The following is an 18,089-nucleotide window of genomic DNA, read 5'->3' on the forward strand; positions in this document are numbered from 1 at the left end:
GGGAGAAAATTACCCCAAAAGGAAGTATGAGTGGCCTGAACTTCCTCCTTCCCCCGGCCGTGTAGAACATGTTCCTCTTCCCAGCAACTGGGAGTTCCAAAAATGATTGAAACAGCCTGTGCTTTGAGATCTTGAGATGGGGTCCTGTTCATGGTCCTTTCTATTAACAGTACCACAGAAAGCTATTATTAAATAATAGTTTTATGTGGGTTTGTGTTTTGTTTTGGTTCCCTTCCCAGGAAACACAGAAGGTCCAGAACATATCTGGATGGCTGTGATCTCCTCTGAACATCACTTTGTTCAAAAGGAAGTAATGGTCAGTATACGTGTGGTGTGGGAAGGGGTAACCCAGTCAAGATTCAGATCTTCTTTGCCCAACTTAAATTGGTTCCAGGGGAGAAAAAAGCAGAACAGTGGCCATAAATACCTTTGAGAACCAGTGGTTCCTTGCCTTCCCTCTTGAGAGACTCCAACACTATGTGCAGTGGCTGTGAAGGCATTACTCTGCTTGGCTCATTAGTATTTTCATCATAAACAACTATTTCTTTGGAAAAGATTCGTTTAAAGGCATCCTTCCCTTCTCTGCAAGAGATCAAGTCCAAGACAGTGATCTTGCCCTGCTGAAGCCTTCTCCTGCTAATCTTATCAGAGCAATTGATATGAACAGCCCCTTGGATGTGGCCTTTGTTGTACTCCATGAAAGGCCGGCAATCAATGATGACTGGGCCTTGGTGGCTTTTGTTGCATTTGGTCATCTTTTTGGCCAGGTCATTGGGATGGATGATTTTGATGCTTGCCAGTTGCTTTGTTGGACCTGAGATTGGGCTCCCCACACCACCGGATGGACTCAGAGGGCCAGAGTTCTCATTGTTGTTGACCATTTGGTTTGCTGGGCAAGGAGTCAAGGTTCCTATGCTGGCAGAGAGGCTGGCGGTGCTTGCTTGGGTTTGGGCCTGATTGTCCTTGTCGTATGTTGCCACAGTGCAGCAACTGGCACTGCTGCATCCACAACTCAAGGAGCGGGCAGAGCCGTTGGATGAGGGCATATACGTCAGATTAGCAGCCTTGAGGGACACAGCAGCCGTGCTGAGGAGACTCACGGGGCTTTCGCCGGCAGAGGAAACAGATTCAAGGTAGCCAGAATCTAGGCAAAGATTGAGATCCTGAGGTCTCACAGGCCTGGAGAGTGCCACTACAACCCTGTCGTCTAGGGGAGAAGGAGGCATGAGGAGGCTGAGGATGGGAAGTCAAAGGAATTCAAGCTCTCTCTGTTAAAAACAAAATAAGAGGAGGAGGAAAAGTTAGTTATCTATGATGGACAAGCTTTCACCTTTATACCTCTGTGAGAGTCTCCCTTAACACTGATCATTCCAAGAGCTGTTTGGCACAAAACCAAAGAAAACCATTAGCAGCTGCTATCATTTAGCACAGAAGCACTGGAAAACTAAAGCTGTGTTAACTTTTTAGCTTATTTAGAAGCAAGAGTGTAAATAAATCAGAAAAACCTTCAGCCCAACCTCCATGGAACTGCAGAATTGACAGATTGTAATCCGTTGCAAACTAGGACTTCATACATGCTACGTTCATGTGGGCACAAGGATGGCTTTTGTTACAGAATATCCCCTTTATTTCACATTTAAACCTTAAGGGCAGTGTTTCTCAGCCTTGGCAACTTTAAGCAGGGTGGACTTCAACTCCCATAATTCCCCAGCCAGCAAGCTCTAAAGGTGAAGAAAGATTATAGAACAGATCTTGATCTACTCCCAGGCTTTCTCCTACATAATCCATAAATGAAATAGTCAAAAGTTGCTAATGTGAAGATAACATCTCAAGAAAGCAGGGAAAATAAATCTGAGCAGGGAAGAAAATGTTGCAAGAAAGAAAATGTTTAACAAGACATTTTCAAAATTGCCAAGGAAGAAAGGAGGAAGGATGCGTCCAGTAATGAAAACAAACCTTGAAAAGGGGAAATTTTTAAAAAATGGGATGGTGTCATGTATCTCTTATGAGTAGAACTGCTATTTTGGAACTGTTCTTTATTCAGATGCTAACGCAATCATTTAATAACAGCTCTGGAACATCCGTGCCTCAAGGTACCCAAACTCTTCTCATTACTGCCGGACACATGATTCCATAGCTTGAGATTATTTCTTAATAAAAAAATTAAACCTCCCTATTATCTTGGAAGATCAAATCTTATACTAGCTTACAGCACTGCTGAGTGACCAATTACATTGGCACCTGGCCCAGTCTAATTGAAAGGGGTCAGAAATGACACTGCTTTTTAAAAAGGGGTTTTGCATCACCTTCTGAGTCTCTGAAACTTGAAAACTTAACCGTACTTATGGATAACCAATTCCCATTTAAGTCATAAGAACTTAAGTTCAAAGTAAGCTTGCCCAGGATCAGACTATAGCAAACAAAAGTAAGGGCAATTGTCCTCATCTCCTCCAAAGCAGCTGTGCCTCAGCACAGAAGGAGAAGTAAAAATGATTTTTAACCCTATTTAAGAAGCAGGTTTCTAAAAAAGGAAAACTGATCCTTCTCTATTGCTTTTCTATAGTCAGCTGCCTTCTCTTCTAAAATCATAGAGTCCTCTCCACCATCACGTCCTGCCTTTAGTACGGCCCTTATCCTAAGACAACAGTCAGGCAAAATAAGTAATGTTCTTCTCTCTGCGGAGGGGAGGGAGTATTTGCAGGATGAATTTAAATCGCTGCTGCACAACAGGACAAAATAATCTGTCATCTAGGTGGAAAGAAGCAGCCCAATAATGCTACACAGAGGCAAGAAATCTGAAATAAAGTATAGGAAAGTAGCCTTTTAACCTCTGTCCCTCTCGTTTGGGAAGCGCAAATCTTGGTGCGCGTGAGGGTGCACCTCAGGTACTCTAAGGAATAAGGAAGCAAAGGCGGGGGAGAGGAAGGACACACAGAGAGACTTTCTAAAACAAAAAACAGGAGCATGCTGTGACTTTTATAACCGAGCCAGGTGTGGAATTGGAGAGGATTTTTCTTTAAAACATCTGAAGAGCATATTGGGAGGCCGTACAGGTAAGTTAACCCTGCTGTCTCCCGATGGCCAGGCTATTCGGGAAGATCTGCATCTCTGCAGCAATTTATATTTCCAGCCAAGCCATTAAGTCAATGTCGCGATTGAAGAAGATCGCAGCCAACAATAACAATAACAAGTCCTTCTCAGGCTCATCCAGTTCCACAGCTCCCAGAAAAGGGAAGACGTTCTCCCGGGGGATACGAGGGATGCCGAAGCTGAATGCCTCTTATGCACCCCGATCCCCACCCCCCTAGATACTGCAGCAATCCCAAACGAGAACGGCTTTCTTTCGCCCGATTCATTCGGTGAACGTCCGCTAGAGAGAAGCGCACAAACGGCGACAGGAGGAACGTCGTGTTGGGGGCTGGGGGTTTGGAGGAGAGGCAACCCTCTTATTTTTCTCGACCCAAACTGTATTTTAAAAAAAAACTCTTTTCGAAGCTCTTGTGTTGTCTACATAAACACACAGACCGGCCTCTCTCCCGTATGAAAGAAAGTCACCCACTTACTTCATAAATGAATGGATATCCTCCAGCACCTGGCGCTCGGCTGTGGTGAGCGATTTACACATCAAGCCCCCATCTACTCGGCTTCATTGATCTCCAGCTGCAACATACTTACTTTCTCTTTTGCTACCCAGTAAATGTAAGGTTCGAAAGGGGCCGAGGCAGTGGAAGAGATAGACGGGGCCTTCATCCAATAAGCGTTCTCTTCTGGAAGCTTGTTTTCCGCCCCTCGCGGAGATGCCAATGATTGGGAGCGAATGAGTAAGGGGCGGAGCTTGTGGCTGGCTCCTCGTCTCTTAAGGGGTGGTTTGGTCGCAGTCGCTTCGGGCTTTCTGTGTTATAACCTGCGGAGCGAGTGATGTCATTGAAAGCCAATCAAAAGCTCCAGTGGGCCAGCCTCAGCCGGAGAGGAGCAGTAGCAGCTGCTCCCTATTTACATGTAAACTTAACCAGAAGGATGTGGTTAACCCTTCCCTGCGCAGAATTGTCAATCGCTCCCTTTAACTAATTTTCCTCCAAGTGGCTCGGCTGGCTGATTCTCCCCGCTCCTTCTTCTCTTTTACACTTCTTTATTCGCGAGGTTCGCCAGTTTCTCGTGTCGACTACTCTCCCTTTAAGATCCACCTTTTTTCCCCTTTCAATGAATGAATGGATGAATCGGTGAATGAATCTTGCAACCACTCAGTTCTTACACAACGCATTAACACACCGGAGCCCCTCGCTGAATGACTATTAGCTTTTCAGTTGGAACAGCCCTGCAGACAAAGAAACATCAGTTGGTCCAACTCTTATCTTCATCTGCCGCGGCTTGTAGGACAAGAGGAACAAGAAGACCAGGGTTCCCTCTGAGTCCTTTAATTCGGTTATGCATTGTGATTTCCACAGAGAAGGGTGCAATGAGGTTTTAAGGCAGTGCAAGGGAAGCAAGAGCGAAGCAAGGAGTAAACAGCCACACCATAGTTGATGAGATCTAAATAAAGAACGGAAAATAAGAACGCATCTTGCAGTTTTGAGAAATAGCCAAATAACACTTCCTGTTCTCAGATTTCACCAGGCCTATGATCGCTACTCGAATTACACAGGGGAGGGCCGGAGTGCTCCATCTGGTGCTTTTAGCTTTTCAGTCTTGGGTATAATTTGTCTAATTTTGAGAGCACAAAGAGAGGGGCTGGTAGATTTCAATTTGTTGTTTATTCGTTTAGTTGCTTCCGACTCTTCGTGACTTCATGGACCAGCCCACGCCAGAACTTCCTGCCGGTTGTCAACACCCCCAGCTCCCCCAGGGACGAGTCTGTCACCTCTAGAATATCATCCATCCACCTTGCCCTTGGTCAGCCCCTCTTCCTTTTGCCCTCCACTCTCCCTAGCATCAGCATCTTCTCCAGGGTGTCCTGTCTTCTCAGTATGTGGCCAAAGATTTCAATACTCCTACCTTATTTGTGCTCTATTAACCAGCCCTGGACTGGGGAAACATTCAAAACCAGCCCTCTGTAGATGACCTCCCTGTGAATGTCATATAATACAGCATAGGGCAGCCATGTCTAGCCTCACTTCTTCTAGCTGGGTTGGGACAACTTCTGTTATTCCCAAAAAGCATGGCCACTGGGCTAGCAGGGGGTGAATCTGAGCAGTGCCAGTCACTAGGAAACATGAAAATAGGATATGGATCAAAGCAGACATAGCACACTACCCATATTTGCACCCCATCCTGGAAGACTGTATTTCAGATGATCTGGTGATACATTTTTCTATTTGTGGTATAAAGCCCTACGTGGCTTGGTTCCTACTTACTTGCAGGTTCAGCTCCACTGACTGGATTTTAGTCATTCTCTGTGATCATCCCAAGATGCGATATTTAAGTGGGGCTCAGAGGCAAACCTCCTCAATGGTGGTCCTCCCAACACTGGGGCAAAATTTACTCCCTGAGACTCATTTGGCTACCATCCTGCAGGCATTCTATAAGCCTGTTAAAATAATCCTGTTTTGACAGGTTCATGGGTGCTAGTAGGTGTGTTGGACTGTCATTTTAATTGTTGTTATGGTTAAATTTTATTTTGGTCATAGATTTTTGTTATGAGGTAATGGATTTTATAGTGGGTGGAGGGCTTTTTATGATTGCTATGTATTTTGTTTTCTTATTTTGGTAAACTGTCTTGTGTCTGTGTAATTGAGCAGCATAGAAGGAGAACTTCCACTTTCAAATATCATAGTCTGTTATCTTGGAAATATATTAGTGAATATTTATTTATATATATTTATGTATAAATATAAATTATACATTAATAAATATAAAGTATAAAATATAAAATAAATGTATAATAAATATAAATAAATAATACAATAAAAATAAATACTGTATGGCTGACTGTACAATGGTTTCAAACATTTAACAGCATTCCAACCAGAACAGCAGCGTATGTTACATTACAGGACTGGATTTGGTGAACCTATCAAGGAAAGGAAAGATTGCAGACCTATATAATTACATATTCAATTGTCAGATATTGGGAAAATAAAGACATAAGTTAATACTGGAAATCTTCTCTATAATTTCAATTTCAAACAACCAGTAAAAGAATCAGGATACTATTCTGTATGATATAAGTGGGATCTGTTAGGATTTAAAGCTTTTATTTGCAATGGAGTTCTCATTTTGTATGCTCAATTAAAAGATAAAGATGCATTTCTTTTTTATAAAAGTTATCAGATACTTGGTGACCTTTTCTAGGACCAGATTGTAGAGGATGGATAATTGAAGTAGTATTACCTGTAATCTATATGCCAGAGTTTGTCAATATTTTTATATCAATATTTTACAAACATATTGGTCAGCAATTGCAGGATCTTTACTGTCTTCATAATCAATTACCATTATATAAGCTTCACTGACGGAGGATGGAAAACTTTATACAAAAAGGACCTCCAATAATATTGAGGAAAAGAACATAATATATATCTTTTAATACTCAGTGGGGAGACCATCCAGACCAGGAGCTTTTTTCTTTTTTCATAGATGTAATTATATCTATATTTTTAGAGATCTCTTAGGAAGAACTATATTATATAAAAATTGATTGATTTCTCAGTTGCATTTGACTCAGCTTTGTACAACCAAAAATAAAAATAATTTTTGGAAAAGGCTGAATTTATAGTGTTTCTGAAAATAACTATATACATCTGCCAAAAAATTTTGAGGAAAAAAATTATTCCATCTTAACTATCTGAGATTATTTCTCCCAAATGATATGATTTGGAAGCAAATGTTACAATAGAAGCGGGGGACTTCTGACCCTCCAAATTTTTTGTACTGTAATGTCCATCTTCCCTTGTTAATAGGGCAAACAGTCAGTGATGATAGAATTGTAAATTGATAGTATCTGGAGGATGACAAGTTTATTGGTTTTGCGTTACAGTAACATTTACAGGGACGCGGTGGCGCTGCGGGTTAAACCACTGAGCTGCCGATCGGAAGGTCGGCGGTTCGAAACCACGCGGCGGGGTGAGCTCCCGTTGCTCGTCCCAGCTCCTGCTCACCTAGCAGTTCGAAAACATGCAAATGTGAGTAGATCAATAGGTACCGCTTCGGCGGGAAGGTAACGGCATTCTGAGTCATCATGCTGGCCACATGACCCGGAAGTGTCTATGACAACGCCGGCTCTAAGGCTTAGAAACGGAGATGAGCACCACCCCCTAGAGTCGGACACGACTGGACTTTACGTCAAGGGAAACCTTTACCTTTACCCTAACATTTTCTAAATTATTTTATAAGATTATTAGATACCTTCTGAACTGGACCAAGGCAAGCTTAGCATCAGGATTCCTACTCTGACCACTTAGGTGTTTCAGGAAAGTCCAAAAGTAGATATTGATACAATACTCTGGCCTACTGTTTCTTCCTAGCAACATTTAAAAACTATTCAACCTCATGTTTGCATATGTTATTTATTTAATTTATTTTATATTCCGCCTTTATTTTTATAAATAACTCAAGGTGGTGAACATACCTAATACTCCTTCCTCCTCCTATTTTCCACACAACAACAACAACCCTGTCTGGTGAGTTGGGCTGAGAGAGAGTGACTGGCCCAAGGTCACCCAGCCGGCTTTCATGCCTAAGGCAGGACTAGAACTCACAGACTCCTGGTTTCTAGCCCACTGCCTAGGCCAGGGATGAACAACTTTTTCAGTTGTTCTGACCATTCACAGGAACTACATTCTAAACAATACAGTTGAGAAAGAGAAAGAAATAGGTAGAGCCAAACAGGCACAAACTAAATTTGACTTCATTACATTTAATACAGATTACTTTATGATAAATAATATCCTCATGTCCTACTTCATTAATATTTTTTCTCTTCTATTACATTCAACCTTAAAATCCCAAGAGTCCCTTTTGGGAGATGGGTGGTGATAAATTTGATTAATAAATAAATAAAATAAAATTTTGTGGCCACTGTTGGAAGACTCTGGACTCCACAGCTAAGGCTTTCAGGGTCAAAGTGAGCTTGATGCTTGTGATACTGACCCCTGAGGCAACCATTTACAGAATTCTACTCCATATATTTGCCTAATTTCCCTTTTAAATGCAGTCTTAAGCTACAACCATAATTGAGAGTTGCCAACCATGAATTAATTCTGTGCTCTTCAGAGAAGTCCTTTCTTTAGTTGATCCTTAATCTTTTCCCAATTTAATTGGATGACCCTGAGCTCAAGTACAATGAAAGAAGACATTTTTATCACCAGTCTATTTTCTCTACAGCATGAATCCTTTTATAAATCTCTATACTTCCCATCTTTAACTATCTTTATTTTTTTTTCCTAAATCAAAAATTCCTCAGCACATTAGCCTTTCTTTGCAGCAGATATGCCTTGACCTTATGACCATCTGATTGCAATAATTTAGCACATGAAATGATGAACTGCGAAGTAGTGCAGTGTGAAAAGAAAAAAAGGAGGGAGATGTGAAACACAGGCTACAAACTAAAGTCCCCTCTTGGCTCAGGGGGAAGAAGAGCACCTCTCAGGTGAGTCATCCACTTCTACAACAGTAGCCTTGCTGAGCAACCTGGATCATGCAGCATCCTGACAGAAATGTAGGAGGGATGAAGAGATTTGGAGAGAGACATGGATGAAGAACAGGATGACTTGCTGCAGGAGGCATTTAGTGAGTTTCTTATCCCAAAGGTCTTATGAATCAGCAGCCCATGGAGACAGGCAAGATGATTGGTTCTGATCAAAATCCATGGCAGATGAATGGTTCACCATTGGGGAGGTAGAGGTGGGCCTGCATTTTGTGGAGGAAGAACATGGAAGATGGGCAGGCCACACAACACCCCTTTTTTGCCATTTACTACAAGCACCTAAACCTTGGCTAAAGAGGAGAACATGGGACATGAAATGCTGAAACTGTTGTCCAAGGTGAATACTCCTGCCAGTTGCCTTCAGATGTTGATTATATTGGTGAAGAGACAGAATAGAATCATTCACTTATTCATAGAGATATGCACAGTTCTATTTAGCCATGATAGGAGGAGAGCCATGTTATCGTAACCAAAAATCAGGACTCAGGAGCACCTTTCAGTGTCATATAGATGTAAGTACCATATCAAAAAATGAGGAGGAGTCTGGTGGCATCTTTTTCAACTAAAAAATTTAATCAGAAGACATGGGACTGGGAACCGCACTTGTCTGACTCACTAAAGCAGTGTTTCTCAACCTCAGCAACTTTAAGATGCATGGACTTCAACTCACAGAATTCCCCAGCCAGCCATGCTGTGTGGCTGCTGAAGAGAAGCTTCTGTTGAATCCATGAGATCTTGGGAATGCAGGTGGCTGCTTAAATGAGTCACACACAAATGCTGAACTTAAGATCCCAAGCTTTTGAAAGCAGCCCTTCCAGGATGAATCTGAGGCATTGCACAGTCTTAATCCATATTGCTCTGCTCACCATGAATCAAGCAGTAGATTCTTATTGAGTATTCTGAGTCTTATAGGGAAGAGATAAGAAGAGAAGTAGGGGACTCCATGCTAGAATCAGTCACATAGGCATTTTGGAATTGTGGGATTGGTTACTGCCAGGAAGGGGGAAGGCGGATCAAATAGTTGTCTGAGCACAAGAGAACCCATCAGCTCACAAATGCCCAGACAAGTGTGTTTTTCCAACTGTAGCTGGGCACACATGTTGGTGGAATAGGCACTACATTTTGGCTTCGGCTGATCCAGTAGCAATCCCTTTGCCTGTGCCCTACAATTTTGATATGCATGCATTAATTGTAATAAAACATCCTAATAACTGAACAGAAAGAGAAACCAATGGTTTATATGGCAAGGAAAAAACCAGAAAAAAACAGGTGCAGGGCATTACTATAGGAGTGAGGTTTCTATTACAGAAAGCAGACTATAAACAGCTGATAGGTTTAGTTATTTTAAATAAGCAAACATTCTTGTACAGCTGAGCATCTCAAGTCAGTTTATAAAAAACAAACATAAAACAAAAATTCAAAAAAAACAACTTCTGACAAAGTTAGATTTGGAGAGCCAGTTCAAAATTATGCACAAAAAACAAGGGAAGATGTTTGTGTATGTGCATTATATTTTACATTTGTATGTATTTCAAAAGAATATGACTGAAAAGCCTGAAAATTACATTCAGTTGTGGTCTTAAGTGAAAATGCTAACAAATGTGTGTTCTGCATACATTTTCCTTTATAAATTTCATAGCATGCATCTTAGTTTTCAGAATTAACCCACCCCCTCCAATTCTGTTTCTTCCTGCCATATAGAAGTACCAGCATCTTTTCATCAATTAAAATATCCTCAGTATTTCTATGGCAAAGGATTGTTGGGATGGGGAGATCATGAACAGAGTCTATGGGAGTGGGCAACTATAATAAATTTAAATAAATTATATTAGCTAAAATAATGGAAGAAACAAAGAATGGGATGGGACATTTCTTTCATAGTCATTTTGCTGCTATTTTTTTTAACTGCACTATTATGACTACACCTCATTCAGCTAGCTTAAATAATGATGGAGGAATGAAAGGAAGTCATGGGACAGTCATTTTTGCTTCAGGGTTTTTTTAAAAAACTATGCTGCAAGTAAATTATTATGAGTACATCTCATTCAACCAACTAGTTATTTGTGGATCTGGAATTTGAATCCAAGGCCAAGTTCATATGAATGGATTGTTTACAAATCCAGTGAAGTCCTCTTTAGGGACTGCAATATATGTAGGAGGCTGATAAGAAAAACAACCAATCATTGCAAAGTTCCAGGGTGTTTATTGTCTGTACTACTGTGTGATCACTACACCCTAGAGAAGCCTGCATAGGATTTCCTCCATAGATAGGTAGATAGATAGATAATTTATGTTCATGCTATATCTGAAATTGGCAACTTGGTGTCCTCCAGCCTATATCTCGATACCTTCTGACCTTTGACATGCTAGCTGGAGTGTGCGGGAACTATAATCCGTATATCTGAAGGGCACCAGGATGTCTACTCCTCCACTACATTTTCACCCTAAGCTTATGTAAGGAGAAGTACAATAGCTTCTGGAAGAGTCCAATTTGGAAAAGAGGGCTAAGTGGCATGCTGTTTTTTAATCTCTCCAGTGGTTGCAAAGTTAGACATCCAGAACACAAAAGCTGTGTTTGTACCACACCCTGAACTAGCTAAACCCATTTTACCCTACTGCGCTGTGCTTTTGTTGTTTATTCATTTAGTCGCTTCTGACTCTTCGTGACTTCATGGACCAGCCCACGCCAGAGCTTCCTGTCGGTCATCACCACCCCCAGCTCCCCCAGGGATGAGTCCATCACCTCTAGAATATCATCTATCCATCTTGCCCTTGGTTGGCCCCTCTTCCTTTTGCCCTCCACTCTCCCTAGCATCAGCACCTTCTCCAGGGTGTCCTGTCTTCTCATTATGTGGCAAAAGTATTTCAGTTTTGCCTTTAATATCGTTCCCTCAAGTGAGCAGTCTGGCTTTATTTCCTGGAGGATGGACTGGTTTGATCTTATTGCAGTCCAAGGCACTCTCAGAATTTTCCTCCAGCACCACAGTTCAAAAGCATCGATCTTCCTTCTCTCAGCCTTCCTTATGGTCCAGCTCTCGCAGCCATATGTTACTACAGGGAACACCATTGCTTTAACTATGCGGACCTTTGTTGGCAGTGTAATGTCTTTGCTCTTAACTATTTTATCGAGATTTGTCATTGCTTTTCTCCCAAGGATTAAGCGTCTTCTGATTTCCTGACTGCAGTCAGCATCTGCAGTAATCTTCGCACCTAGAAATACAAAGTCTTTCACTGCGTCTACATTTTCTCCCTCTATTTGCCAGTTATCAATCAAGCTGGTTGCCATAATCTTGGTTTTTTTGAGGTTTAGCTGCAAGCCAGCTTTTGCACTTTCTTCTTTCACCTTCATCATAAGGCTCCTCAGTTCCTCTTCGCTTTCAGCCATCAAAGTGGTATCATCTGCATATCTGAGATTGTTAATGTTTCTTCCAGAGATTTTAACTCCAGCCTTGGATCCCTCAAGCCCAGCATGTTGCATGATGTGTTCTGCGTACAAGTTGAATAGGTAGGGTGAGAGTATACAGCCCTGCCGTACTCCTTTCCCAATCTTAAACCAGTCCGTTGTTCCGTGGTCTGTTCTTACTGTTGCTACTTGGTCATTATACAGATTCTTCAGGGGGCATACAAGATGACTTGGTAACCCCATACCACTAAGAACTTGCCACAATTTGTTATGGTCCACACAGTCAAAGGCTTTAGAATAGTCAATAAAACAGAAATAGATGTTTTTCTGAAACTCCCTGGCTTTTTCCATTATCCAGCGGATATTGGCAATTTGGTCCCTAGTTCCTCTGCCTTTTCTAAACCCAGCTTGTACATCTGGCAATTCTCGCTCCATGAATTGCTGAAGTCTACCTTGCAGGATCTTGAGCATTACCTTACTGGCATGTGAAATGAGTGCCACTGTTTGATAGTTTGAACATTCTTTAGTGTTTCCCTTTTTTGGTATGGGGATATAAGTTGATTTTTTCCAAACTGATGGCCATTCTTGTGTTTTCCAAATTTGCTGGCATATAGCATGTATTACCTTGACAGCATCATCTTGCAAGATTTTGAACAGTTCAGCTGGGATGCCGTCGTCTCCTGCTGCCTTGTTATTAGCAATGCTTCTTAAGGCCCATTCAATCTCACTCTTCAGGGTGTCTGGCTCTAGCTCACTGACCACACCGTCAAAGCTATCCCCGATATTGTTATCCTTCCTATACAGGCCTTCTGTATATTCTTGCCACCTTTTCTTGATCTCTTCTTCTTCTGTTAGGTCCTTGCCATCTTTGTTTTTGATCATGCCCATTTTTGCCTGGAATTTACCTCCAATGTTTCTAATTTTCTGGAAGAGGTCTCTTGTCCTTCCTATTCTATTGTCTTCTTCCACTTCCGCGCATTGCTTGTTTAAAAATAATTCCTTATCTCTTCTGGCTAACCTCTGGAATTTTACATTTAATTGGGCATATCTCGCCCTATCACTGTTGCCTTTTGCTTTCCTTCTTTCTTGGGCTACTTCTAGTGTCTCAGCACACAGTCATTTTGCCTTCTTGGTTTTCTCTTTCTTTGGGATGTATTTTGTTGCCGCCTCTTGAACAATGTTGCGGACTTCTGTCCAGAGTTCTTCCGGGACCCTATCTACTAAGTCCAGTCCCTTAAATCTATTCTTCACCTCCACTGCATATTCCTTAGGAATATTAGTGAGCTCATATCTAGCTGATCTGTGGGTCTTCCCTAATCTCTTTAGTCTGACCCTAAATTGTGCAAGAAGAAGTTCGTGATCTGAACTACAGTCAGCTCCAGGTCTTGTTTTTATCGACTGTATAGATGTGCACCACCTTTGGCTGCAAAGGATGTAGTCAATCTGATTTCGGTGTTGTCCATCTGGGGAAGTCCATGTATAAAGCTGTCACTTAGGTTGCTGGAAGAGAGTGTTTGTTATGCACATTGAGTTGTCTTGGCAAAATTCTATCAGCCTATGTCCTGCTTCGTTTTGTTCTCCCAGGCCATGCTTACCTGTAATTCCAGGTGTCATTTGACTGCCCACCTTAGCATGTTGATCCTTAGAACATCGGATTCGCCGTTCACCACCAGCACCATCAGCTGCTAGCCATCCTTTCGGCTTTGAGCTAGCTGCATCATCACGTCTGGGGCTAGTTGAACTCATCCTCTGTTCCTCCCCAGTAGCATTTTGACCATCTTCCAACCTGGGGGTCTCATCTTCCGATGGTATACCGACATATCTCTGGTTGTACTGATCCATTGAGTTTTCACGGCAAGAATACTGGGGTGGGTTGCCATTACCTTCCCCAGGGATCGCATTTAGTCTGACCTCTCTGTCATGACCTTCCCGTCTTGGGTGGCCCTTCACGGTTTAGCTCATGGCATCATTGAGGTGCTCAAGTTCCAGCACCATGGCAAGGTAACGATTCTTTGCTGAAGCTCCCAGGCCATGCTTAACTGTAATTCCAGGTGTCATTTGACTGCCCACCTTAGCATTCCAGTCTCCTGTGATGAAAATAACATCTCTTTTAGGCGTGTTGTCCAGTAGGTGCTGCAGATCCTCATAGAACTGATCTACTTCAGCTTCTTCAGCATCTGTGGTTTGGGTGTATATCTGGATCACTGTGATGTTAGATGGCTTGCCCTGAATTTGAATTGAGACCATTCTATCGTTTTATGGATTGTATCCAAGCACTGCTTTAGCCACTTTACGATTAATTATGAAGGCTACTCCATTTCTTCTGTGGTCCTCTTGTCCACAGTAGTAGATCTGGTGGTCATTTGATGTGAAGTGGCCCATTCCAGTCCATTTCAGTTCACTCATGCCCAGAATGTCTATCTTTAATCTTGACATCTCACCAATAACCACATCCCATTTGCCCTGGCTCATAGTTCTTACATTCCAGGTTCCAATGGTGTGCTGATCCTTAGAACTTCGGATTCGCCATTCACCACCAGCACCGTCGGCCGCTAGCCGTCCTTTTGGCTTTGAGCTAGCAGAGTCATCACGTCTGGGGCTAGTTGAACTTATCTTCTGTTCCTCCCCAGTAGCATTTTGACCATCTTCCGACCTGGGGGTATCATCTTCCGATGGTATACGGACATATCTCTGGTTGTACTGATCCATTTAGTTTTCACGGCAAGAATACTGGGGTCGGTTGCCATTACCTTCCCCAAGGATCACATTTAGTCTAACCTCTCTGTCATGACCTTCCCGTCTTGGGTGGCCCTTCATAGTTTAGCTCATGGCATCATTGAGGTGCTCAAGCTCCAGCACTACGGCAAGGTAACGATCCTTTGCTGAAGGCGCTGTGCTTACTTACCCTTTAAGTTCAGGGTGTTGGTCAAACTCACAGTTTAGTTAACTCAACTTATATTAGCTATAAGCAAGTTAATATGAAACAACCAGTGTATCTTATATGAAGATTACCAAGCTACTGGGAAACTAAGAGACAAATCTTATTTCCAATACAAAGTACCTTTGTTTAGGCATTGGCCTGGCTCAGTCATAACGCCAAATGGTGATTTTGTGCTAAAAGCATATGGCTTTCACTTGCACGCTGCCCCTTCTCTTCTTTTAATCTGGCCATAAGGAGGAAAATTAAAAATGGTTTCTTTTCAAGTAACTAGTTTGTTTCCCCAAAAGCCTACATTTTAGCTAATCTTACACAGCTTCACAAAGTTTAAGCATGTTCTGCTGCTTATCTTCCCTTAGCATATGCCTTCTGATACTAATCATGATAGTATTATGAACCATCATGACTAGCCATTAATAACTGTTTTTCACCAGAACCTTGGCCTCAAAATACTGCTGAGGAGCTTAAATATGTGCTAAGATTGTTCCCACAGGGAAGTCAGGCAAAACCATCTGCTATGAATTGTATAAACCATAAAGAAAGATTGTCCCCAGTTGTCTGAATGTTCACTGCATCAGTCATTTATCGCACATAAGCAGCAACAAACAAAATCACTCTTAACAAGACTTCCGCCCCCTCCCACCCCCCATCAAGTTGCATCAGTTTACTGTTAATATGATGAATGCAGTAGCTCCATTTCAGGGTACTCTGGTTTTGGTTTTGTTTGTTTGTTTGTTTTTGTTTTTGTTTTAGAAAAAAGAATGTCAGTATTCCTAACATCTCTTCCTCTTTGCCCATCTCCCTTCTTAGAATTGCCCATGCACACTACTGTAATTCATACATGCAAAAAAAAAAAAAGATAATGGAAGATGAAATGAAATGGAAACTGTTTCTTTATGAGACTCATCAGAAGTGTTTATTCTACTACTGTTATTTTGCCTTCTTGCCTAATATAGCAAAATTTGTTCTTTCATTTCTGCTTTAAATTATTTTTGAGATTTTTGATCTACTAAGAATTAAATTTGCATGTGATTTTGCTTGCTAAAGGTCATGTTTTTTATCCACAGTAATTATCTAATCCTTGCAGGTTTAGCAAGGAATTCCTTCTGTAAACATATAGGAGGCAATGGGGAAATGGAAGCAAAGGGAAATATGTGAGGAGGGTTAGAAATTCAGAGTCAGAAGATAGATTAGGAGAGTACTCAAGTCTTATACCCAAAGATTACTTTACTGCCAGATGCTTAAATGATTAATTTAGATGACCTTTGACTAGTACAATCAGTTCATTTACCTAAAAGGGTAAATATTCTTTATATAAGCAATTTTCTACTCCCCCCCTTCATGTTCAGTTTCTTACTTTTGATTGTATGCATTTGTCTGATCAAAGGTGAGCTGCAGCTATGATGGAGAGCTATAAACCTATTAAGCCACCTTTCTCTTTGAAAGACCTGCTAAGATCACAGAAGCCTAGACAAAATCTAGGAGCCAAGACATGTGGTGGGACAATAGTTCCCCAAATGAGGAATCAGAGCACTCCTAAACTCTATAAAGTTACAGCATTACAAAAAAACAAAACAGAATACCACCTAAACAAGACCAAAATGGTTTCAAATGTACTGTAGCTGTAGCAGAAATAAATCAGCTCAACTACCAAACATAAACAGCATGAGATTGCACAACTGTTACTGATACTTAAGTGAAGTGAGGACCCCATGTGGCAGTACCCTGATCTGATGACTTCCTGCTAGACACTTAGAAATACATGAACTTTAAAATGGATCTCCCTCTCCTTGCTGAGACATAGATACATGACTGTGCAATCTGACCCGTTACTTATTTGCAGTTGGATCCTATGTGTGCTTGTTCTAAAATGAGACAATTTTCTATGAATCATAGGATTCTGAACACTATTGATTTTTTTTATTCCTATTTTATAATATTAAAATAGTATATGTTTTGTGAAAGGCTAAACAATCTAGCAAAAACACCATCTCAAGTGGAATAGGAGGAAAACATTTTTACAGTTTCCTTTTGTCCCATAGTTATAGGGAAAACTACTACTTACACTGCTCAAGAGGGTCTAACCTGTCCTCTGGGGTAGATTGGAGAGGGCTCTATGGTGATCATAACAACTCTTTTTTAAAGAGAGAGTTCTACTTATGGGATCTCTAGAGCAAAGTCATAAAATTTAATAGGATACAAACCATTCAATAATGCTAGAATACACATTTTGCCTGCTTATTTTCCTCCTCTAATAATTTTTCTGTTTAAATAAGTGAGCTGAGAGAAATTATTTTGAAATTATTTACTGTTGTATGTAGCTGAATTGCTTATAGTGCTTGAAAATATTGCAATATATAGTGCATTCTGTTTTATATATTCCGTTAAACAGACAGCTTCACATTTTGGCCTTAACAATCAATCCTTGGCTGATGGTGGAATGAATTTTAGAGCCCTGAGAACCCAAACTCTATCCTCCTACTGTTTATAGACTCATTTCAGTGGTTTTCTCCACCACTGGGTGTAGAAGAGGTGGGAAATTTTCAGTCTGAAAGCTTCCAAATTGAAGATGGCTACATGCATGAGACACAGACAGAAACTTGGGAGTGAACAGGCCTTGGGGTGAGAGGTTATTATGGGCCTTAAGAATCATATTCTTATTTTATTCATGCCATAATATCCAGAATCATGTAGGAGTACCTTGTTTGGCCTGAGTTGTGCCTAGGTGGAACAGATTCACATTTGTGGATGCAGCCTTTTCCATCAGAGCAAGCTGGTGAGCCTGTTTAATATAGGTGCTGATGTAGTATTTCTTTCGTCATTGTGCTGAGGTAAAACAATTCCTTGTTCACAACAGGAAAGCTTTACTAATCTAGATCAGTCATAATTTTGGGCATTCTGTTAGTGAGCAGATGCCATTCTCCCTCATCCACCCTTCAGCACTTTCTCTCATTTGGCTGGTGATAAAAGACTCCCATCTCCCAACACACCTTTTTTTTACTTCTCATGGAGTTACCAGTATAGAAGAATGGAGTTAAGCCAGCTCAGATGAACATGCTTTTTCCTGCCCTCCATTATTTGTAGGAAAGCCAAGCATCATATTCATT

General features: G+C 41.3%; 1 protein-coding gene across 2 annotated transcripts in view; it reads right to left on the bottom strand.

Annotated features, from left to right (window-relative positions):
- The window catches only part of DUSP10 (dual specificity phosphatase 10), a 39,207-nt gene extending 35,352 nt beyond the window's left edge, over positions 1-3,855 (bottom strand). Inside the window, exons 1-2 of one of the 2 annotated variants that reach the window (XM_063303930.1) lie at positions 3,676-3,855; positions 428-1,268 (exon numbers count right to left, since the gene is read on the bottom strand). In XM_063303930.1, the coding sequence (XP_063160000.1) occupies positions 428-1,226 (799 nt within the window). In that variant the 5' untranslated portion in view covers positions 1,227-1,268; positions 3,676-3,855. Of the gene's footprint in view, positions 1-427; positions 1,269-3,563 lie in introns of both variants that reach the window. The other variant, XM_063303923.1, reaches the window with a different exon arrangement.
- Positions 3,856-18,089: the final 14,234 nt, after the last annotated feature.

This window comes from Candoia aspera, chromosome 1, assembly GCF_035149785.1.
Source record: "Candoia aspera isolate rCanAsp1 chromosome 1, rCanAsp1.hap2, whole genome shotgun sequence".
Classification (NCBI taxonomy): domain Eukaryota; kingdom Metazoa; phylum Chordata; class Lepidosauria; order Squamata; family Boidae; genus Candoia; species Candoia aspera.